The 24,310-nt window shown below is 39.3% G+C and overlaps 1 protein-coding gene and 1 long non-coding RNA gene across 2 annotated transcripts in view; both read left to right on the top strand.

Moving 5' to 3' along the window:
- Nucleotides 1-2,870: 2,870 nt before the first annotated feature.
- Nucleotides 2,871-13,733, top strand: otomp (otolith matrix protein). Its single transcript, XM_084743069.1, has 9 exons — nucleotides 2,871-3,056; nucleotides 3,211-3,347; nucleotides 3,647-3,749; nucleotides 4,646-4,831; nucleotides 6,645-6,819; nucleotides 8,621-8,688; nucleotides 12,013-12,197; nucleotides 12,522-12,693; nucleotides 12,854-13,733. The coding sequence occupies exons 1-9, from the start codon at nucleotides 2,966-2,968 to the stop codon at nucleotides 12,862-12,864; spliced, it is 1,128 nt and encodes a 375-aa protein (XP_084599195.1). The 5' UTR covers nucleotides 2,871-2,965; the 3' UTR covers nucleotides 12,865-13,733.
- A 6,272-nt stretch (nucleotides 13,734-20,005) lies between these two features.
- The window catches only part of LOC146310934 (uncharacterized), a 97,046-nt gene continuing 92,741 nt past the window's right edge, over nucleotides 20,006-24,310 (top strand). The window contains exons 1-2 of the long non-coding RNA XR_014772266.1: nucleotides 20,006-20,171; nucleotides 21,268-21,381. This is a non-coding gene — a long non-coding RNA (uncharacterized LOC146310934). The remainder of the gene's footprint in view (nucleotides 20,172-21,267; nucleotides 21,382-24,310) is intronic.

The raw sequence follows: 24,310 nt of genomic DNA, 5'->3' as shown, positions 1-24,310 counted from the left end.
TTGCATTCAAGAACAATTCCTGGTAAAGTCAATAAATATTTAGTTTCCCCATATTAGACATGAGTAGAATAGTAGAGTCTAATAAATCTCATATCACTGGTCACTTTCTTGACATTATGGGCTTGTTGTCCATTTTCATAGTGTACTAACTTCAGCCAGTTTGTATTCTAACTTGAATGTGAAATTTACTTTTGTTGTCTGAATTTCTCTTTAATTCATTTTGTTTGACAAAAAAGTGGAAGTGCCAAACATCACTGTCACTGTCATTCTCTGAGACAACTCCATAAAAAGTCGTCATGGAGAAGTTAAATTTAGATAAATACTTGAATCTCTATGAATCATCATTTAAAGTGGTTTGTCATTTGAGCCCCTGCCTGTTTTAGTCTGAGCTACAGACATTAAGGTCAATGTTAATGTTTTACCCTGGATCGGTGTTTGCATTAAAGATAAATACTTCTGCACCTTTTAAGAATAGATACAGTACGTGACTTAACCGATATATTATGTCTAAAGAATAGAATTACTGCGTCACTTGCAGCATCAAGTTGCAGTTTACATCCATGTCTGACCAGACTCATATGAAGACTATACTGACCTGTAACTTTGAGGGAATTTATTAAAAGGTGTCAAGTGTCACGCTGTCTTCACTTATGTTTAATGACTGATAGAGAACAGTACATTATGATGTCACAGTGAAGTTGACCTTTGACCCTTCAGATATGAAATGTCATCACTTCATCATTGTATCTTATTAGATATGGTGTGTGTAAGCATGTCATAGTAGCATATGAATTCATGAGTTATGGCCTAAAATGTATTATTGAGGTCATTGTGACCTCTGCCTTCGACCACCAAAATATTAGCAGCTCATCTTTGAGTCAAAGTTCACTTAAGATGTTTTTGGAATATTGCTTTCACAAGAATGGGAGGGAAATTAGGTCACACTAACCTTGACCTTTGACCTATGACTATCAAAATCTAATCACTTCATCTTTGAGTCCAAGTTGTCAAGTTTGAAGAGTTTTCCTCAAGGCATTAACGAGATACCACGTTCACAAGAATGGGATGACCTTAAAACATAATGCCCGTGGCCACGGCTGTCGCAGGGGTGGAGCCATAAAAAACTCCCGACGCACTGTGGCATTAGGATTCGTATGATAAGCTGAAGCCGTAGGACCTTTGTTGCTGTAATGCCTGCATCTCCAATGCCATTTCACATCTTATTGTGTCTTGTGATACAACATATCCTCTATGAACTGCAAGCAGGTGTAACCATCGATATACTTGTATTTGTCCATTACCAGCTATTTCAGTTTGCATGAAAGCAGCCACCTCTTCCAAGCCCGTGAGGTTTCTCCTTCTGAAGGAACAGTCTCTTCAAAGTCCTAATTATGATTACCACACTGTGTTTACACACTGAAAGAGAAAGAATTTCCTTGTTACTAAAAGTGATTCTGAATCACCAATTCATCTACACAAGGCATTTTGTAGAGGCAGTCACAGGTGCTACTGTTAGTAGTTTGATATATTCTTAAAAGTTCAGCTTTAATCTTGAAATTTCAAGTTTATTCTCAACATTTCGACTTTATTCTCAAAATGCAAAATTAAAACAAATTTCCTCTGATTTAGTTCAACTTTCTCAACATTTTGACTTTATTCTCAAAACGCAAAATAAAAAAAAAACATTCTCTTCTGATGTAGTTCAAGTTTATTCAGGTTTTGACTTTTTTCCTCAACATTTCAACCTTATGCTCGAAATGCACAACTAAAAAAAAAAAACATCCTCTTCTCTTTTTTTAAAATAATTTCCCTCATATGCACTACAGCTAAAGTAATGAGTCTGTTTTGAAAATGTAGGGAGGTGAAAGTACAAATATTCGTGTTAAAATATAGGGAGCAAAAGGAAGAGGTTATCAGAAAAATAAGTATTCCAGTAAAGTACAGACACTTGAAAAAATTACCTAAGCACAGTAACAAAGTATTTTTACTTAGTTACTTCCCACCTCTGATAGTCACCCCTACAACAGTGTTGCAACATTGATATTGAGGTATTTAAAAATATTGTTATAGGTGAGTTTGTCAGTATTATTCAGCACTTCAGTGTCAAAGTGACACTCTGTGCTTTCCTGTCCCTTTACTCATGCATGCTTGGGATCTGATATCCCACCCTCGACCCAAATAAGAGCTCTCCATCTCTAAAAAGCTGCACGAAAACCAAGATGACCTGAGCAGCCATGCAGATCTGATATTACATAACACTGCAAACTAAAAGGTGGATTAGAGGATGAATCCATTTATTTGTCTGTTAAACAAACTCTACCTCTTTAGATTTATTTAATTCTGGGTTGGCTCAGGAAAACTGAGTGTGTGTGTGCTTTGGTGAGAGCAAAGGGAGAATTGTATCAGGTAGCCGATATGTTTTCCCTCCACTGGCTCCCGTGGCTGCGAACAATAGCCAGTGCTGTTTGTTCTTTCTTACCTGGAGCTTTAGTCTCCAGTGAGTCGTAGCAGGGCCCAGCCGGTATCTATTCTCCAGGAACACAGCTCCAGCACAGAGACACATTGTCCACAGGTTTTTTAATTAAAGACCCTGGGTCAGCACTCTGTGCCAGGTGACCTGAACTGCTCTGGGCCTGCGTGTGTCCACCAGTATCCCATCCACTGGGGGATAAGTCTCAGTGGATAATTGGTGGTAGAAATGCTATACTGCTATCATGAGATGGAGGAAGGATTATCTGCTGAGCACTTTGACTTAAGAGGCGGGGAGAGAGGAATAATGTAATGTTTTCTTCTTTCTACATCCAGCCTACCTGCCTCATTCTCCCACCTTTTACCCACCTTCTCTCTCCCCCTCTTTCTGTCTCAGGACCAGGTCATACGAGAGGGATATTGATGAAATCCACCTGCTCCTCATCTCTGCTGTATTAGAGAGTCTGTCCCAAGCGGGATTCCTACCAGAGCCGACATGGAGCGTCCAGAGAGAAGACTGTCCGTTGCTTTACTCCTCCTCCTGCCTCTTCTGTCTGTCAGATGTGTCTCCAGTCCACAAACTACAGGTATAAACCCAACAGAACATCAATTTAAGACTATTTTTTTATTCATGTGCATGTTTAAAGTCATGTTTAAAATGTTTTAAAAGGTGGAGTTGCATTTGCAGGTACAGTGTATGTGCGTTTAATTTCATCCTTGTTTGCAACTTTCTTCATTCAGTCTCCTGGTGTGTGCTCTCTGATGCTGAAGAGCAGAAGTGTCTGGATCTGGCTGGGAACGCCACAGCTCGGAATATTAGGGGAACTTTGCAATGTGTCCGTGGTCTGGACAGCAGAGATTGCATGGATAAAATCAAGGTACCTGATAGTCCAGTCTGCAATACAAAATACATCTATTTTCCACCTTAATTAAAAGTATACTATGTAGGATTTCCAGCTCAAAATACAGCAACCCATCAACAACCGACAAATCCTGCATATTCTAACTTTAATTACTCAAATTCCAAAGAAAACAATAGGATTTGGGCCATAAACTAAAATATTACACATGATCCTTTGCACTTCCTCTAGTACTGCTAATTCTGTCAGATACATGTAATTTGAAATATTTTCAGATGCACAAAACAAAATCAATGTTTTTGGGGTTTTTTTTACAGAATGGGACAGCAGATGCAGCCTCCATGTCTGGTGATGACGTCTATGCTGCTGGTCTCTGTTACGGCCTGGAGGTGTCTGCAGGAGAGTCTCACAACGGAGTGGGTAAGAAAATCACAGGTTTGAGCCTAGCAGCAGGTCATATATTTTGTTTATTGGATCTTCAAGAACACAAAAATGTCAAAAAGTTACATTTAAAGCATCAGTGTTGTGTTAAGAATAGCATACTTCAAGAAAAACAACAACAACAAAAAAACAGTACAAAGGTTATAGAAAAAGACAACTAATATCAAAGGAAAACAGACTCAAATACAAATGCCGGTCATTTAATACTAATTAAAGTCAAATATCAATAGGGATGCACTCAAGTTGGAATACGTTATTTTGGAAAGCACAAAAAGGGCAACAGAAACAGATATTTCTTCAATCCATGGTTGCTCATTGTTATTTGGAAAAAGACAGGTTCCTTCAACTACAGAATATGTTTATATATATTTATATCTCTACTGTAGTGTTTGTATTTCCAGTGCAAAACAGAATCATGATTTTCAGTCTCTGATTTTCCAGTATCCCCCAAGTTACCAGGAGGCTGTGGTGGGCTTCAGCCAAACCAACATTAAACCAATAACCACTAATGCAAAAACTTCTTTGGAGATTCTTTGAAATGGGTCTTAGATTATATCTACAATGGTCTTAAAAAGATCTTAAAAAGACTAAAATGTAACTTGTTGAAACTTGCAGAAACCCTGTAAATCACTATGATGCTTTGTAGGCACAACAATTGCATTGCCAGTGAATACTGGGATAGAAAATAAATCATTTGCCTGATTTAATGTGATTTGCAGTAAGTAAGCATGATAAATGTAGTTATGTAAGTCATTGAAGATAAGCCGCATGTGCAGACACATTATTCTTTCTTCTTAATTTTTTTTTTTCATGTTCCCTTGATCTGATAAATTATTGCCACTTGCTTTCTCCCCCTCTGTTTCACCTCCCTCCAGATGGTATCAGCTACTACGTGGTGGCAATGGCACGCCGCTCCTCCTCTGACCTGTCCCTGCTGGAGATGCACGAACGCAGCTCCTGTCACCCCGGCATACGCACCACTGTGGGGTGGACCGTTCCTATTGGGTACCTGGTCAACACCTCCCAGATCAGCGTGGGGGAGCAGTGCAACTTCCCCAGAGGTGAGACTGAGCGGGAGAAGTGTAAATGTATGTGTGTGTGTGTGTGTGTGTGTGTGTGATGTGTGTGATGTGTGTAAGCTATTTGAGAGCGAGGGAGCAGTGATGTGGAATGGAGAGTGAAGGGATGGAGAGGTAAGAGGAGAAGAGTCAGTTAGAGAACAGTGCATCTTTTCTCAGTAAATGTGAGATCAGTGTATGTGAGTGCATATAAGTGTGTGTGTGAGTGTGGGGTGTATCAACGAACAGAAGGAAACATTGGATTTTTTTTTTTCTTTGAGAGTGTTCAGGAAGCGAGATGGAGGAGATGAATATCTCTGAAAGGATGAGGCTGGCTACATTTTTCTGAGTGTCATAAAAACCCATGAAAAGACCAAAAGCAACAATGAAAAGATCCAAAGTCTGATATATCTTCATCCTCCGTTGCTCCATTGTTGTCCAGAAAATATTAAATACTTACAAATGAACCACAGTGTTGCACTGGGGGACACGTTCGTGTGATAAACATGGGCTCTGTAGTTTATTTTGAGCTGATCTCACATGCACTGTCCTGCTACTGTAAATACTCACTAGAGCACCAAATCTGTAGCTGAAAACAGTCAACCATTAATACAGAAGTGTTTAGTCCAGATAGTGGATAGTGTTTCTGGGGCTGAGAGCTACAGACAGAGTATATTGTGGTATTGAAAAGTACTGAGAGATGGACCACCTCTTTTTTCATGGGGCTTCTTCACAAAAAGAAAATAATAACTCCAGATTGCTGCAACAAATGATTTTAGTACAATTTCTTTTGTTTTAGATAATATCATCAATAAGTTTTAGTTTCCCTTGCAGACTGTTTATAACTTATTGCAGATGCCACATGTTAAAACTGGTTTTAAACTCTAAAAAGACTAAAGTTATGATTTTTATGTGTTTGTGTTCATCATTCACTAACTGTACAGTCTTATCACTGGAAAGCACTCATCTAGAGAAGATTTCCTCTGAGAAATACCTCGGCATCTGGCTGGATGACAAATTGATATTTGTTGCCCATATTGATAGCCTCCTAAAAAAAAAAGCTTATATGAAATGGTTCTGTGGACTTTATTGTATTTAGGAAGAAAAACCAACACATTATTTTTTATTGGTAAAGCTTTACTTGGTAAATACCCCAGTATATATTCAATTTACTGACATATTACAAGATCATCTGAGAAAATTCTCCTCATGTTCCTGAATCAAGCTGGGTAAATCTGCCCTTTCTTTTCACACCCAGCACACTTTGAATGAGCTGCAAGGTGCACTTAACTTGCAATCGTTACCCTCTCTTGACATGCTTAAAAAATACTTTAAAATTAGTTTTGACAGAGAAATGTTGTTGCTTTTAATAAGTGTCATCATTTCTCACGATTCTCCTTAACCCCTGACATCCTGACCTGCTTTGCATCTGTTTCTTGTGTTTTTTTGTCTTGACCAGGAGTCCATGACAGAACAGATCTGTCTAAATGGGACCTCTGTGGTTAAATAAAGGATTAAAAGCAAATCTATGCAAGTCAGAAGATGAAACTAAAGAATGTTGTTATCGTTTAATCAATTATCAAAATTGTTCATGGTTAATCAAACGTTCATTAACCAATTCAAAGTGCTTTAGCTGCACTTTTTTCGCACCGCACTTGTCTAGAATACACATAATATCATTTAGTATAATCCTTAGTGGAGTGCAGGATAAGGTAGAAGTGGATAATTGGAGGACTGCCTTTTTGATTAAAAATGAATTACCCTCCTTTAACCTTTGCTATTCTTCCTCTAACTCATTCTTTGTCTTTTTCACCAGCCGTCGGCCAATTCTTTGGTTACAGCTGTGTGCCGGGTGTTAAGGACCCCCAGCATGATCCCAGAGGCAACAACCCCAAGAACCTGTGCGAGGCCTGTATCGGAGACGAGAACGACAGACACATTTGCGCCAACAACCACAGAGAGAGGCACTATGGAGAGGCCGGGGCACTGAGGTAATAATAACGTGGGAAATAATACTCTAATTGCACCCAGAGGTGGAGTAGTTATTATGACCTCTGCCTCCGTGTCTCCACTACTTTATATCTGTTTCAGCCTACTGTCTCCATAAAGGAAAAAGTGTGTAATTAGAGCTGCCTGCTCTCTAAAAAAGGCTGATGATAGTATTAATACAGGGATGAATGTGTAATGACCCGATTGAGTCTTTTTTTAGGGTCTGTAGAAGGCATAAAATATGACATTACATGGTAGTAACAGACAAAAACTCCATTTATTCATTAACCTCTTTGACTTCACGGGGATGTCCACTCTCAACTCTCATAGTTATTTGAAAAGAGGTCCCTTGACCTCCCACCTCAGGTTATCTGAATGAAAATGGATTCTGTGGGTACCCAAGAGTCTCTCCTTTACAGACATACACTTTCATGATAATCCCACGAGTTTCCTGCAAATGCAATGCAGTTTTTTGCATGCAGTATAGTATATATGTGCTGGAATTGCATAATTTTGGTATGACTGGAAAGCCGAGACTACTGTGAATTCAATGAGCCAAATTAAATTTGTGTGTGATGATGTTCGTGTCTACAGTAGCCATTTGATTGTAGAGAGACCTTTTCTAGAAACTTTACCTCACTGTTTAAAATGACCTATCATGACCTCTGGGATAATCATAACCTCATGAAAATTCACAACCACAAACTAGAGACCTGCTGCATTCAGAAGATGAATGGCTTTCCTAGGTACGCTGACAATGTCTGGGTCTCTGAACAATTCCCTGGACAGAACTGCTTGCCATCCATTTGCAAAAATGCAGAAGCAATGCTCCCTCTGCAAAACGTTATGGTGTCTTAATGTGATGTTTTTGGAGGGACTTTTGACCATTTTTTATCAACTGACTGCTAACTGATTACTAATTACCTGTTAAAGATGTAGTTAATAACATAATACAAGTATCACAGTATTAATATTATGTAGTTTGGTTTTCTTTTCAACATAGACAAGCCTAGCAGATAACGTATTTATGTACAGGAAAACAAGAGGAGAAAGTTGACTGTGGCTCCAAAACATGCGTGTCCTAGGAGGGGTTAATTCTCAAATGGTCAAAAATGCTAAAAATGTTGCACCAAATTTGTGTGATAAATTATATCAACCCAAAACCTGCTGGATCAACTTTTTTGAGCAGGGAAATATCCATCATATACTTCAATTATAATGTTCTAAGCTTATACAGTACACTCTTTCAATATTTGAATAGGCACCTAACTAAAAAATACAATGTTTATTCTAGATTTATGACTTGCCAGCTTTTTAGATTATGAATACCACTTCTATGTGACATTTACTTTTGACCTGATATCCCTCCCAAAAGATCCACCCCCCACCTGAGGTTAAAACAGATCAAACCAACAGAGAACAAACATCCTGGATGAATTCCTGTGGGCTGTAATTTCTTTTTAATGTCAGTTTCACTCATTGCCTGCATGTTATAATTATAGACAATGCCATGACTTCATTCACTTATGCATTACTGCGTGTTACAGTGCTGCAGTGCTCAGTAAAATGGCCTTTGGCAAATTACTAAGTGTGTTTGAGTTGGGAATAAAAAGGCTACAGGAGCTGCTTTTAATTCTTGAAGCGCAACAATAGGCGGTAGAGGGAGTTTAATTATGGTCTCCAGAGTCATGCTGTTACAATAACACTTTCCCCAAGTGTGCTGATTTCCACTTTATTCCTGTTTTGATCTATTTATAGATTAAATGTGTCTCATAATTTGTGTGTTTTATGTTTTTCTTCCAGGTGTGTAGCAGAGAACCTCGGCGACGTGGCTTTCGTCAAACACACGACGGTCTTTGACAATCTGGACGGTCAGTGTCATTTTGAATTTTCATTTTATAGATGACACTGCTTATATAATGATATAATTTAATAATTTAAATGACTCTTGATGAGGTTACATGGGGACAGCAGGGAGTGCTAGTCCCTGTCAAGACACAGGATGTCAGTGTTTCACAACGTTTCTCACAAGTGTGTTTTGCTGTGTGTGAAATCCACAGTACAATGAACAGATTACACTGAAATGATATGCTCTATGATATGTGTGTTTGTGAGACAGAGATACACAAAGAGAGAGGTAGATAATGAGATTTAAATAGAACATATATGAGAAACAGATATATCATACAGGCAGGAAGGGACAGACAGTGGTTCAGACATTTTTGTCCAGCAAAGAAATGCCCTAATTCTTTGTTTGCTGCATCTGCTCCTCTGCTTTGGGCAACATCCAAAATTAATGGTGATCATTATCGCAGTCACGCTACACAGACTCTGCTGGTGCAGCCGAGAAGGAGCGGTTTGACACCGGCTCCACAACAACACTGTAGCTGTTTAACGAAGCATGCTTTCTCATATGGTTCAGAAATGTCCAGAGTCACACCAATTAACAGAGGTCGAGAAAACACAGAAGGTCTGTGCTGTCGAGGGAGGGAGAAAGTAGCTTCAAGGTGGCCCAGCTTCTTCATCTAATTTTTTGTTTGGTTAAGTAGGGTTTTGTTTGCTTTTGCAATCCTTGTAGGAGGTGGCTAAACACATCGCTCAAAGTTAAAATGTGAAATATTCAGTTTATATTGTATATTGTAAAGTCAACAATCAGATTCAACCCTGAATGAGAAATCTGAAAAAATGTGTCATCAAGTCAAAATAAAATTTTAAGCTGTTATGCAACTAAAGATCTAAGTTGATGACATACATAATAAATGTAGGCTAAATAATATATCAGGTTATGTTTTTTTGAAAACTTCTTGATAGTTATAGTGCAATATATAAGCTCTATTGGTTGTACCAAACCAAGTAAACACTTTAAAGGGACAGTTCACCCCAAAATAAAAAAAAAAACATGTTTTCCCCTGGCTTGTAGTGCTATTTATTTGTCTAGATTTTTTTTGGTTTGAGTTGCAGAGTTGAGATGTCTGCTTTCTCTCCAGTATAATGGGACTAAATGACACTTGGAGTGCAGCGCTCATAGCACCAAAAAATTCAAAACCAGTGTCTCTTTCCAAAACTCACGACCCGGTTGCTCAAAATAATCCGCAGACCTTGTTGTGAGCAGTTTCATGTTGGAGCTACTTTCTTTCTACTAGAAAAGAAAGTAGTTCCAGCAGAGTCTACTGCAGAAAGAAAGTAGCCGTAGATTATTTTGAGCAACTTCTAGGAAGAAACAGTGCTGCTGAATTCTTCAAATGTGTTTTTTTGGCTCACTGAGCACCACAGGACCACCACAGGAGTTCCATTGTTTTGGAGAGAATGTAGACATCTCTACAATACCTCAGAAACTATGCAGCTAGGATTCTCAGGGCTGAAATTACATCACAAGCAGGATTTTATAGCTGTAGTTGGCCAGTGGAAGCTGTGTGTGTGTGTGTGTGTGTGTGTGTGTGTGTGTGTGTGTGTGTGTGTGTGTGTGTGTGTGTGTGTGTGCATGCTAATTCATGTGCTAAAACTCTGCAAGTGTAAGAATTAGAACCCTGTTAAAGGGTCTTAATGCACTTGATGGCTGCATGCATATAATGCTAAAAGACTTTAAAAAAAAGGCTAAAGCTTCTTGTCCCTGGCAGAAAGTCAGCATTCCTTACCAGCTGATGATGATGAGTTTGGCAAACATAACACTATTTAACGCAAGTTTGGCCAGAACTGCTGGACTCTAAACTCCCCCTCACCAAATAAAGAGCAGCAGTTGTTAATTAGTTAGCCTGAGCTTAAGCATCTTGGCTCTCACATGGTGGATGTGTCGGTTTTGAACTGGTCTGACTCACATTAAGGAAACTGTCAGTATAAGCCTGCCCTTGGCTGACTATTTCAGCTGGCATTCTCCTCCCCTTCCTTTATCTGTGTGTTACCATTTTCAAAGTCCTTGTCGCTATGTGAAACAACAACAACAACAACAACAACAACCTCAAAGCTAGTGACCATGTAAAAATGGCAGGTTTTGACCCAAGAAGGGTTATTGTATCACACAGTTGACTCATGTCCTTTACTGTTATAATGCTGGAACTTGGAGGTATACCTCCCCATGTGCAAATGTTCCACCAAACCAAGTTCCACCTGACACTTTTTTGTAAGATCCCCATCACTGCATCCAAGACTTAGTGCCGCCCAAAGATGATTGTAATTAGTTCAATGAAATATTAAAAAACAGTGTTTTTTTCCTCGACATCAGAATGATAATGGATTCAGCCAGACCTTTCTCCAGTGCCAGCACAGCACTAAAACAAACTGTAGAGATAAGTCTGGTTGTGCGAAGCTAGCCTTGAACAGACTAATAGTTTCTAATTGTAACCCCTAAAAATAATGTAGTAAGCTGATAACATGCCCCCTGCCATTGAAGGTTAGGTTACTGCTATAGGTTGTAAGCTAGTTACCCTGGCAAGCTAATGCTTGCAGCTTAGGTTTAAGCAAGTGAACACTATGTAATTTATTCATACACCTTTGTTATTGTATTTTTGATTTTGAAAAGGCACTTATTAGAGCACCATGCACATTGTGTCAATATGTGGACACATCCAAAGCTTGAGTTTACTCAGATGTCAGTCTCTAAATGCTTTGCTCAATGGAGATGAGGGCAGACTTCCAGCCTTTGTTGTTAAAACTGGGTTGAAACAATTTAAAAGTTAAAAATAAAGTTAAAAAAAAAAAAAAGAACCAATCCAAAGTGCAAACATAATAAAGTTGTGTGCTTACTACTGAGTAGAATGGGGTAAGAGTAAAGATTCCTATGAGGCGTGTTTTTTTTAAAAAAAATATAAAGGGTGTAGGTTTGTTAGCAGCAGTTTTATCCGCCGTTCAAGCAACTACCTTGCATTTAGAAATCCCCAGACGACTGGTAGGTGGTGAGATCTCCAGTGCTTGGTATCGCAAGACTATACCTACTGTTGCTGAACTATGATTGGACAATAATTGCTATCCAGGGAGTTTAAAGCGAGCAATCAACAGAGCAATGGTGCACTTTATTACTTCCTAATTAAACTTTTGATTTTTAAGACAAATATTGTGTCATTTCTTCTTTGGAAAGTTACATAGTGTGTCTTTATTAATCTTTTATTTTCATACTAGATAATGCTGCTACTTTTAGTATGAGCTTTAAATGGGCTTGAATTAAAATCTGACCCATCTTCACTCTTACCTCTCCTGCACAGGTAAGAACCAGGAGTCCTGGGCCCTGGATCTGGAGCTGGAGGACCTGAAGCTGCTGTGTCCAGATGGAACCGAGGCGGGTCTGGATGAGCATGAGCGATGCCACCTGGCAGCTGTCCCCACAAACGCTGTCGTGGTGCGAATGGAGAACAAGTGTCGCGTCTGGAAGTTCCTGGAACGTTTACAGGTGCGTATGGGCTGCTGAAATTATATCAGCAGTGTGTGTGTTACTCTCCAGGTATGTGTGTTTGTCTCGTATCTCTGTGGAGTTGTGTTATCGATCAGCGTGTCTCACAGCGCAGGTTTCTGCTAAACTGTCATCCTTCTTCCTTACTGAGTGTGTGTGTGGGAGATGCCAGGATGACTGATACATCCTGTACTGATCCCCTGGCTACACACACGCACACACACAAATCCAAACAAACACGCACACGTTTGCAGCGCACGCCAACGCACATCTATGCATGCCCTCATGCATTAAGTCCTGTCACACACTCTCTCCCTCCTGCAGAATGTGTTTGGCAACACCACCGAGGGCTTCAGCCTGTTCAGCTCAGCAGGCTATGGCGCATCCGATCTGCTCTTCAGTGATGCCACCCACCACCTGCAGAGGGTTCTGGGTAGCTACACCTCTTGGCTGGGCCCCACTTACACCACCGTGCTGCAAGCCTTCGAGTGTGAGGGTGAGAGTTAGTGTGTGTTTTTGCATCTGTGTGAAAGTGAGTTTATGTGGATCTGCTGATGAAGAGCGGGTGGCTAAGTGGAGGACTGTGTTCTCCTCAGTGTGTGTGTGTGTGTGTATCCACTGCAGCTGTTCTCATTATTGCATTTTCCCACCAACAGGCTTCTGCTGATGGAACAGGAGGAAGACATCCAGCGCATCAACTTCCACCCCATCCCTCTGTCTCCGTCCTATCGTTCTGCCTTCCCTCCCTACCATCTGTGTCCCTCTGCCACTGCGTCTCACCATCTCTCATCCTTTCTGCTTTGCTTTTTGTGTTACGTTTTCACCCTGCATTCTGTGTTATTATGTCCTCGTCCTCCTGCAACCTAGTTCTTCCCTTTAATGTGCTGCCTGACAGGGTAGGACATCGCTAAGAGGGGCTAATCAGCTGAGAGAAAACTTCAGAAAATGTCCCTGAAATGGAGCTTATTTTTAAAAAGGACAGTGGGAAATAGAGAAGAATAGGATAGAAATAAAAACAATAAAATAGCTGAGAAGTGCAGGTTAATGAGTGTTATAGTTGTTATGTTATAACCAGATTATGCCTTTTTTTGAAAGGGATATTTGGGCTTATTTGCCATGGAGTTGTATGAAATACTTATCCATAATCAGCGTATTACCGACAGTAGATGCCAGCTGACAGCACCCAGGTTGTAGCAGCAGAGAGGGGCACCAGCACAGATGCTAAGCAATGTACTGCTGTGGACAGGGTCACCAACAAAAGCTATTTTAGCTATTTAATAAAGGCCCACCTAAAAAAAAACTATATCAGTTTAAGTATGCACCATATTTAGAATATTAACTCCACTTAAGTTTACCCTCAGACAGTCTTTTCTGACAGGAAACCAGCATTATATCAGACAAATATTGCTCTCTCCCAACCAACCAGACTCCATTGATAAAATCAGTAATATTACCTTGCAGAGCACAACAGTTGCTGGTTTACTACGGACTTGACCATTTAGTTTGTTTGTGTTAGTGTGGGACTTCACACAAACCGATCAAAACCTGGGTAGACCAGCAACTCCTGCGTTCTGCGAGGTAAAATTACTGATTTTGTCTGCGGGGGTTTCGTGTTTGTCTTATATACTGGCTGTTTCCTGTCAGAAAAGACAGTCTGACTGCAAGGAAAGTGGTGAAAATATTCTAAATATAGCATACACTTTAACTGATATTGATAGGTGGATCTTTTTTAAGTGGCTAAAATACCTTCTGTTGCTGACATTGTGATGCTCCTCTCTGCTTCTCCTAACTGGGGGCATGCCAACCACTACTTTTGCTAAAATTGATGATAGATAAGTACCTCATACAAACCTATGTCAAATAACTATCTGTTTAGGACATTTTAAAAATAGGATTTTGATAAAGATTTCAGTTGAATTGCCCCATAAACATGAAACATCTCCCCCAGTAATAATTTATACATGCAACCAAAGTCCTGTTAAATGTTCCTACCCTGTATGTTTTGTTGGGAAATTGTGTCCTTCTTGTTGCATTAGTCTAAGCTTCAGTACCACCCCCTTCCCTCCTCCCACAGGGACTGTCTCTGGCACTGAACAACTGGGTGCTATTAACGTTGAGCTTAGAAAGTCTCAGTTACTGTATGTGTGTGTGTGTGTGTGTGTGTGTGTGTGTGTGTGTGTGTGCGTGCTTGTGTGTGAGAAAGAGAGAGTATGTGTGAGTATACACTTTTTCCCACAGCCATTATTGCCCTAATTGGAAGTCTGGCATATTATACTGTTTGTGAGTGAGCAACAGAAAATGTTAGTGTGTGTGTGCATGTGTATGTACGTTTATGTGCCTATGTGTTAGTGTGTTGATAGGATTGCAGCTTTCCCATGGCTTGTATAGCTTTCAACTTTGGATCACTGCTTTCTCACAGCTGGTATGGTGGACCAGACTGTGCCAGCTCGTGGTGTATTGTTACACTATACAGTTAGCAGAAACTGGATTAGGGCTTTGGGTTGCCTCCAGTGACCCCCCGAGTAAGTTGTTTTTCCAAAAGCTTTGATAATTTTCTCATCTGTGACAACATTTTGCATCATCCAAAACTCCCAAAATGTGCTCTCCAAAACCTACTTTGTCTGCATGAATGGATTACAGAATGGGCATTCTGGGCACAAAGGGTCCAGGGCCTTCCTGGGCCTTTACCTGCAAAATGTTGGGCAAAGAGACACATAACAGCCTTGAGGAGAAGCAAAATGAACCACAAAGAGATGCAAAATGACCACAAAGAGACACAAAATGACCACAAAGAGATGCAAATGACCATAAAGAGGTGCAAAATGATGACAAAAAGGAGCAGAACAAGATAACTGCAAAGAGACACAAAATGACCACAAAGAGATACAAAATGACATCAGAGAGATGCAAAAAGACTATAAAAAAGAGCAAAAATAAGAAAGACACACAACAGCTGCAGACAGAAACTGACCACAAACAGACAGAAACTGACCCCAAAGAGACGCAAAATGACCACAAAGAGATGTAATATGACTACAAAAAGACTGAAACAACTACAAAGAGAAACAAAACAACCACAAAGAAAGACTAAATGACGACAAAGAGACACAGAACAACTACAGAGAGACACAAAACAACCATTAAGAGACACAATACTGATACCACAAAAGACTGCAAAAATACAGAGACACAGAAAGATGCATAACAACTACAAGCAGAAACTAAATGACAACAAAAAGGTGCAAAACAACTACAAAATCTGTGTAGAGATCGTGGGTCCTTCTACATGTCTGTGCCCAGGGACCCATTGTCTTGTAATCCATCCATGTTTGTCTGTCCTGCTTTAATATGTGGACTCCTGCTGCATTTTTCTAAAATTGATCATTTATACTTTAAGATTGCTACTAAATAAATAGTGGGACGTTGATAATGATAGAGGGTAAGCATTACTAACTGGAAGGCATTTGAGGCTGGTGTTGCAAGCAGAAACTAGTCAGTGCAGTGAGTAATATTTTCAAAGAATTGTCATGAAGAAGAGTATTACCGAATTACTGTGTTATGAAGAAATGGTGATTGTCAGAAAATCCTTAAGATCATTTATTTTCTTTAATTAAAGAATCACAGTTAAATCACCAGCCTTACTTGACTTATGAATCATGTACTGTAAAATGTATAACAGACTGTAATTATGGGCTCTACTTGTCATCTCCACCTTTATCATTTTGCTATCATTTACAATAAGACTGCCCTCATAAATGATTTATAAATGCTTATAATTTACAAATCATTAATAAACTGTTATGGCACATATGATAAAAAAAACAGATAATAGTGACTTGTTGCTTGCCAAACAAAGAGCCCAAGTTTATCTGTAAGTTCCCATGAAGGCAAAATTGATATTATTTCATATTTATTGTGCTATATGTTATCTACATGACAGTATCTGGCCCAAAAATGACAAAAAGTTGCTTTGTAGGTATTCTCTGGTATTTTAATTGGTATTGCAGATTTTTTTCTTTTCCTGCAAAACAATTTGAAATTGTTAATAATTCATCCTGTATCCAAACTAACTAATTGCATCCAATGAAATGCTCACTTATGAAGCTGCATATCATTGAAAGAAGATACATTCATTCACTCGAGCAGACTGCAGTGTTTCAGTGCCTCATGGTACATATATTATTATATATATTATAACTTTCTTTACTGATTTTGGTCAAACTTATATTTTATGAAGAAAATATTTTCCGGTTACTCTGTGATGTCCTGTAGCTGCTCAGCTTCAGTTCTTGGCTAGTTAATTACAGAGCTTTCCTGATGGACAGATAGCTTTAGCTGCTAAAGTCGCTGTTAGCGGTTAACAGAACAGAACAGAACAAGCTCAGCAGCCTCCCAGTGAACACAGCCTTCACAGAAGCCTCCACAGACTCTGTGAATCACGGTGTAGAGGTTGTTAACAGAGTTAAAAGATAGCTATAATACTTGTTACTGAAGTAAGCTAGTTAACTGCTAACTGCTGTTAGCTGTTAGGTGTGACTCAGCCCTGGGCTGCTAGCAGCCACACCACCTCTTTACTGTGAGAAAACCACCTTGGTCCTGTAACTTGTTCCCTGTTGTCAAACTGGCCTCCATTGATCTTGGAGGCTGATCTGGTCCTGGACTGGCTGTATTCACTGGGAGCTTTCAGTCCAGGCAGAGTCACCTAATAGGACCACTTTAGCTGCATGGTGGGCAGGGGGCCTAAGGCACAGCACTACTGGCAGCTGTAAACATCGATCAATATCTGCAACAAGTAGCTGCTTGTTTTACAGGAAACGTGTAAGCAATAAACACTCTGCGAGTCGTATCATGGCAACTTTAAGCCACAGATCTCATTGCTTACTGAGCTTACTTTGTCTTCTATATCAGCAGTATGTATACCTGTCAGCTTCATCAGATATCTATTAATAAATTAGTAGCATTTTCCCGCTATCAGCATATATTAATAGTCTGAAAGTTAAATTTGGCATAAAATTGACATATCAAATGACCAGATTCATACATGCTCCCATTGCCAGTTATAAATGGTAGTAAGTTGTAGTAGTAGTAAATAGAGGATGAATTGACAACAATTTTGATAACCGATTAATTGTTCTGCATTATTTTTTTAAGAAAATATTTCCAAATTCTCTGATTTCAGCTTTCAAATGTGAATATTATCTGTTTAACTGACTATCTTTCGGTTGTGGACAAAACAAGACATTTGAGGACGTCACCTTGGGCTTTAGGACACACTGATCAACATTTTTCATTATTTATGCCACTTTATGGACCAAACAACTAATCAGTTAATTGAGAAACTAGTCAACAGATTAATCTGTAAAGAAACTGATCATTAGTTGAATCCCTACGCGTTTTTCATATTACAATAAGGCTAAAATTAATTAGTAATAAGCAGTAACTGGATCTTGCCAAATAGTGAGCCTACATCGATGTATGAAAAGTGTGTTTATAATTGTTTATGAATGATTTATAAAGTGCTTACAACCTAATTAATATCCTTATTGTAAACAATTTATAAATAATTTATAAGAGTAGTCTTATTGTAAAGTGGTGCCATTATTTCTTTCACATTCTGCACCACAGAGCTTGGTAATAAAGTGATAAAATGGATTAAGTTCTCCTCATCAAACTGGTGTTTGACCTCATCACGCTGGAGGAAAGCAGATGAGTTAGAACTAGTACAACAGATACAAACACAGGAATGTGTTTATGGTAATTTGCAGGTTTTTGCAGGACCTTTTGAAATAAAATACTCTCACATTTCATCTCCATCCCCAACATGTGATTGTGCAAGATGAAAGATGCCACAATTACTGACAGAGGCAATATTTTACACTTCATTTATGAAGGGTAAAGACGTATCTATTGTACTAATTCAACTGTGGTTTGTATCATTGGTGCTGTTCATTTCCACTGTTGTCCGACAGTCTTCAAAGAGGCTTGATGTAATGTAAATACTCCTCCTGAATGTGTAGTGCTGCAAACCTTCTTTTTTTCAACCAATTAAATGAATGATGATAAAGAAAATAATCCCCCCCTCGTCCTTTCTAGCTCACTTCTAATTATCCTGAAACAGCTATATGATATCTCTGTGGAAATGAATTATGCTTGATATCATCTCTCTTGCTCCATCTCACAGTCACATCTCTCGCTCTTCATCTTTTCTGCCTCTCACGCACACTTTCTCTCAGAAATAGGCTGTTTGCTTCCCCTCAGTCATTTGGGAGAGGAAGGAAAGAAGGAATTAGGACGTGGAGCAGTAGAAAAAAAAGCAAGCTCACACACACAAAGACCTGTATACAGAGACTCAGGTGCTCACTCAGGTGGAGAGAAGAACTTCCCAGGTATGCAGGTGAATCAGGGACACACCATCATCATAGGTGGTCCCTGCGTAGAGACAGACCTCTACTCAGCGTGGACCCAGATGCCCCCGCTGGCACTGCATTTACAACATTAATCCTGTAGAGAACGTCTGTGTCCGTGATGGAGGAGGACCATTTAGCAGCCAGCAGATACTGTAGATTGAACTGCATTGCAGCAGAGAGCTGCAATTGCTCTCAATCCTCGGCTGCTCTCTCGCTGGCCATTTTGCTGTAATGCACAAATAAAAACAACTAACGAGGCCTTAATACTTGTATAACCCACTAAACCTTCACAGTGAGGGTGTGAAAGAGTGTGAAGTGTGTAAATGCCAGTGGGAGAAAGTAACTAACAATTTAATAATTTAATGTTTGCACTTACACTATAAAACAGATAACATAAGTGAAAAAAGATGAAAGACAGATCAATAAACCACACAGGCTTATACAGTTCAGTTCCCCCAAACTGACAGTAGTCAACTAATTTAAACACTAACTGATAATATATATATATATATATATATATGTATATATAAATACAAATAAAACCGGGAAATAAGTTCTGAGATCTTTTGTATGAGTAAAGTTGTAATGTAATGTATAAAAATATTCCTACAAGTTTAAGTTTTGCAGTCAAACGCTAAACAAGTACACAATGTTTTTCACAGAAAGCAACAAAAATGGATGCCGACCATTTAGCCATCACTGGTGTACAGTATATAGCAGCATTTTAATCTTGCAGCTGGCTGAGGTGGAGTGCATTTTATCTGCTTCATACACTGTTTGGTAGTTCAGTCTATTGCTATATACCATACTATCCTTCAGTGAAATTTTGAGATGGATGTACTTTATATTTTCATATTGCCATTTTTTGCTTTTGGTACTAATCTACATTTTAAAGGGAAATTTATTTTGATACACTGTAATTAATTGCTGTAAAAATACAGCAAAATTCAAATAGTAGTAATGAACCATTCTTCCTAAATACAGGAAATCTGTTGATTTTTGGTGCCAAAAACAAGAACAAACAATAGAACAAACAATAGGCTACTGTAAGATTTGATGACACAACAAAGTACTATTTACATTTTCAACATCATATTATTGTTCTTCATCCTCCCACCTTGAATCCAACAAAAAAGCTCAATAGGCCGATTGTCACTCAGAAAATAAAATTAAATTTGTGACCCTGGTTAACTAGTGGTTTGATTTTTGTTAATGTTACTTAGTGGAGAAAACATTTACATAAATACATTATATTTTCGGTGTTATTTTCTGTTGTTTGAAAGAAAACGAAAGGAAAAAGGGACGGGTAAGGTCATCTGCCTTACATCTGGTTTCTTATTGGTCAGATGGCAGAGTGGAAGTTACCTGTTGGTAGAACCAAGCTAAGTCCCGCCCCTTCACGGTAGTTCAAAAAGTGGGATATGTGAGGAAAGTGTAAAAAATATGAAGAGTGAGAAACTCAGTTAAACTTAAAAATACATAAAGGTGATGAATATTTACATGAAACCAAGACATCCGGAGGACAACAGACAAGACTTTTGTCCGAGGGGACCTATGTGCTGTCTTGGTGAGTGAATTTTTAACTAAGCTAAACTAGCTAACTAATTACCATTAGCTAAGTAACATCTTGGTGAGTGGATTTAGCTAGCTAGCTAACTACCACAGGCGTATGAAGGCCTACATGTGACACTGCAGGGAGATACAGGGAGAGTGTGTTTTTTCAGGCTGAAGTGTGTGAGCCACACTTGTTGAATTTTACTGCTGTCAGATATCAGAGGGTGTTAAAGCTAAAAGAAATTTAAAATGACTGTATTTTTAATTTAGCTGGTTATTTAGCAGGCTACGTATGTTCCCTTGCAGCCTTGCATCCTGCATCCTGGCTCTTTTGGTTATACTGCCAGTGATTATTTTGTGCATACTTAGAAAATTCAGAGTTTATTAAGTTGTACTGGTAAATTGCCATTATTCACGGTTAAAAAGTTACAAATCATATTCCATGATGGATGCTGGATGAGGATAGAGTTAAAAAAATATTTAACACCACATGTAAACACAGGTGTTTCCAATGACACTAATTAAGGTCCCGTTTGTAGCAGAGCCTTTCCTCTGAGCCAACATGCACAATAGCAGCACCCTGTCTCTGTTTGACCTGAGTGGAACAGAACTTAAATTAGTATGATTGGTTACACCTGTGTTTACTTTCCTACCTCATGTCAAAATGATGGCTGTTTAAAAGGTCTTTAGCTGTATATTAGCTGTCAGTAGTTTACTGTAACTCAACAGGGAAGTTAGTTACAGAGCTCAGTAAAGGATCAGAATACTTGTTCTATCACTGATGAAATTTTGCTCAGATGAAATGAGCCCATGTTTACATGGAGAGGTAGTTAAGCCAGGAAGAGATTTTTATTTAGATAAGTTTATTTTTGACATTATATTTTGAGGTTGTAGTGGCGGAAGGATTACTGTTTTTGTACATTGGGGGCCTCCAAAATGAAAAATGAAATGAAAAGTTCCTTGTAGCTTTAAATCAAGTATCTGAATATTTCTTCTACTTCTTGTGAATACCAATAAAAGTGTTTGAGGATGCGTGTTTGCACAGTGGACGTGTGTGTGAATCCGTGAAGACGTGTCATCCTGCGTGTCTGTGGGTGTCTTTATCTCAGCTGGCACGGGTGACGGCACGGACGGGAGACAATTTGACCGGAGGTTGCGAGGCGAGAGCGGCGGAGAAGAGAGGGATGACAGTGATGGAGGGAGAGAAGAGGGAAGAGTGACAGGTAATCCATCAGAGGCGTTACTGTCATTATTCAATTACCACCCATCCTTAGCACTCCTGATAACCCCAACACACACACACACACACACACACACACACACACACACACACACACATACATGCATACCCACACATGCACACACGTAGTGGGAAGTGGTAGATCCTCTTACACAAGGTGGGTTTGTGCAATGTGGGAGGTGAGGTGAGCTGGGACACGGGGCTTGGCACCGGTTCTTTATATGCTTTTAGTGCAGCAGACCCTTAAATCTCCGCTCCTTTCTCTCTCTCTCTCATGTCCTCTACTCCCACCCTCAGCTCTGCCATCCTTCACTTTTTCTCCTCCTCACCTCTCCAAACCCAGCCCTCTTCCTCCCTCCATCTCTAGTTCCCACCGTATCCCCCTTTCCCTCTCCTCCTCCTCCTCCTCTTCTCCCTCTCCACAGTTCATTCCATCTCCTCAGCCCGGAGCCGATAAGGAACATGGAGTATGATTAGACGCCAGTGACACCGGGCTTATCTCTCTGCTCCCGTAACGCTCCCAAGATCACTTACACAATAATAGCCAAGCAGCACAAACACACACACACACACACTCTCTCTCTCTCACACACACACACACACACAGAGAGAGAGAGAGAAAGCAGGGCTCATGAGACTGGCTATCAATTCAAAATATGTTTTTGCGCTCAGTTTGTGTGACGGTGCATGTTGCCTCCATAATGACGCACGCGCCGAGTGAAAAATGACCGCGGGCAGCAGATTGTTTGAGTGTGAAGCAGCGGGGAGGAGGATGTTTATGGATAGTAGTGTGTGTAGGTGAGAGTGAGTGTGACACGAGGCTGCATGGCTCAGTGGGTTTCACTTTGTCAGTGTGTTTCACTAGATGGCGCTGTCTCCTCAGCAGTCCACTGCCCATCTATCATGACTTTTCCAGTGTAACCGTTGTGATGCCACAGGGAGATCCACATACTGAGGCTCCTCTCTTTTCATCACAACTCTGCCTGTTTCTGCATCCTCCTCTCCTCATGAACCCTAATTTTTCTCCCCGTTTTCTCCTCGTTTCCACTCTTGATCTCTCCTTGTTCATTTCTCTTTTCTACTCCCCTCAATCCACCTTTCTCCTCTCCTCTCCTTTTCCCTCACACTCTCATTTACAGTTCCGCCCTTATTTATTTTCATCCTCTTTTTATTTTCCTCAATGAGGCTACTAGGGCTGCAACTAACGATTATTTTCATTATCAATTAATCTGGCAATTAACTCTTAACAATTACTCCATTAATCCTTTCCCGTCAAAAAAAAAAAAATTGTCATCACAGTTGGGGCCTGACTAATAGTGGATTTTTGGGATCAATGCATTGACCAATAATCCTTATGCAGAATATAATATACAGAATATAGAGTATATACAGGCGCACATCAGACAACATTGCCGTTGCCAAATGTCATTACCAATACAGACAGATGTGCTGTGATAGGACAGTACTGTGCTGAATACTGGTCAACTGACTCGATGTTGAGTGTGATATAAATTTTGTCATCAGAGGGTTTACATGTGGGCTGTGTGTGGACACTCATGACCCCTTGACTGTACTTATCTGCATACAGATCTACAGCCACTAGATGCTGATTAGGATTGCAAATTCTGTGCATTCTCCTTAACCAATACTTGAACACAATAACAATCAATAATTGATAAATCATTGATACTTAATAAGATGCAAAACACATATTTTTGTCAGTTTAAGCTTTATTTAAACCATTCTAGCAGCACATACGTGAAACATTTATATTATTTAATGGAATAATAGAACAATGATGCTCATGCTTGAAACAGCTGCTCTTGTCCACCTGTTCTTATTCAACAAATGACAGTTTCAAATGTGGGGCAATCATTGCCGTATCTGACAAGCAAACCAAACCAATCCAAACCGTGAAAAAACCTGTGAATTCTGGAGAGATGATACATCGAACATACATTATCAGTTAATAAACTGTTAATTAAAGTATTAATGGCGATTAATTGATTGATGATAAATCATTAACATCCCTAATGCTGATCCACTGCGACTGTGTGGAACGTGTCCTCCAAGTAGACTCCAGAAAGTTGTATAAAAATAATTAATGGGCATCTGTGGCGTCCACAGCTGTCTTTGTATGTGTCCATTTGGGAGTCCAACCTCCCTACTCCTGCACTGTTCTAGTCAGTGGTCCCGATCAACTCTCCAAATCTGTACTTACTGCAGCAGCGCTTTGTTTTTTTTTCTCTGTATGTCATGATTTTCATTAGCTTGTTTAGCCTTATTGACTACAAAATTCTAGATGTAAGATTGGGATATTATTTAGAATCAGAGGTCTGTTATGATTTTGAAAATGGTGAAGTAGATTACATAATACATAATTAAAGCTGTGATATGTAGCACGACTACAAACACTAAACATTTGATGTATATTTTGTTGGGTTGTGTACTTACATTGTCCCAAATGTAATGATCTATCCATAATTTATTCACTTTAATGGCATGTCACCTACTAGCTGTTGCTAGTTGCTTTAACTGCTAGAAGAGATATGTTGGATCAGTTGGTGAGGAAAGAAGTGAGCAAACATGACTAAACATAATGTCAATAAAACTTTAATATACCTCGTCCATGAACATGAGTTCTGGTTGAGTGATGTCAGACAGATTTTCATGAGCTATGGTGGTAATAGTGAAGATAACAACTATCATGATCCCACGCTACTTCACAACATCATCAAGCTATGTTTTTCATTATTGTTTTAATGTGAGTGAGACCCCTAGCCACAGAACTTACATATTGTGAGTTTAAGTGAAGGTAAAATTACAGATTTATATATACTCCCAATAGTGCAAGTACCCAAAATAATGACTTAATTACAATAATCTGAATAGTTATAATTTGCCCTCCATTC

The sequence above is a fragment of the Lutjanus erythropterus genome, chromosome 18 (assembly GCF_056507025.1).
Source record: "Lutjanus erythropterus isolate fLutEry1 chromosome 18, fLutEry1.hap2, whole genome shotgun sequence".
Classification (NCBI taxonomy): Eukaryota; Metazoa; Chordata; class Actinopteri; order Lutjaniformes; family Lutjanidae; genus Lutjanus; species Lutjanus erythropterus.
Note: the sequence above shows the minus strand (reverse complement) of the source record. Positions and strands in the feature narration are given on the sequence as shown.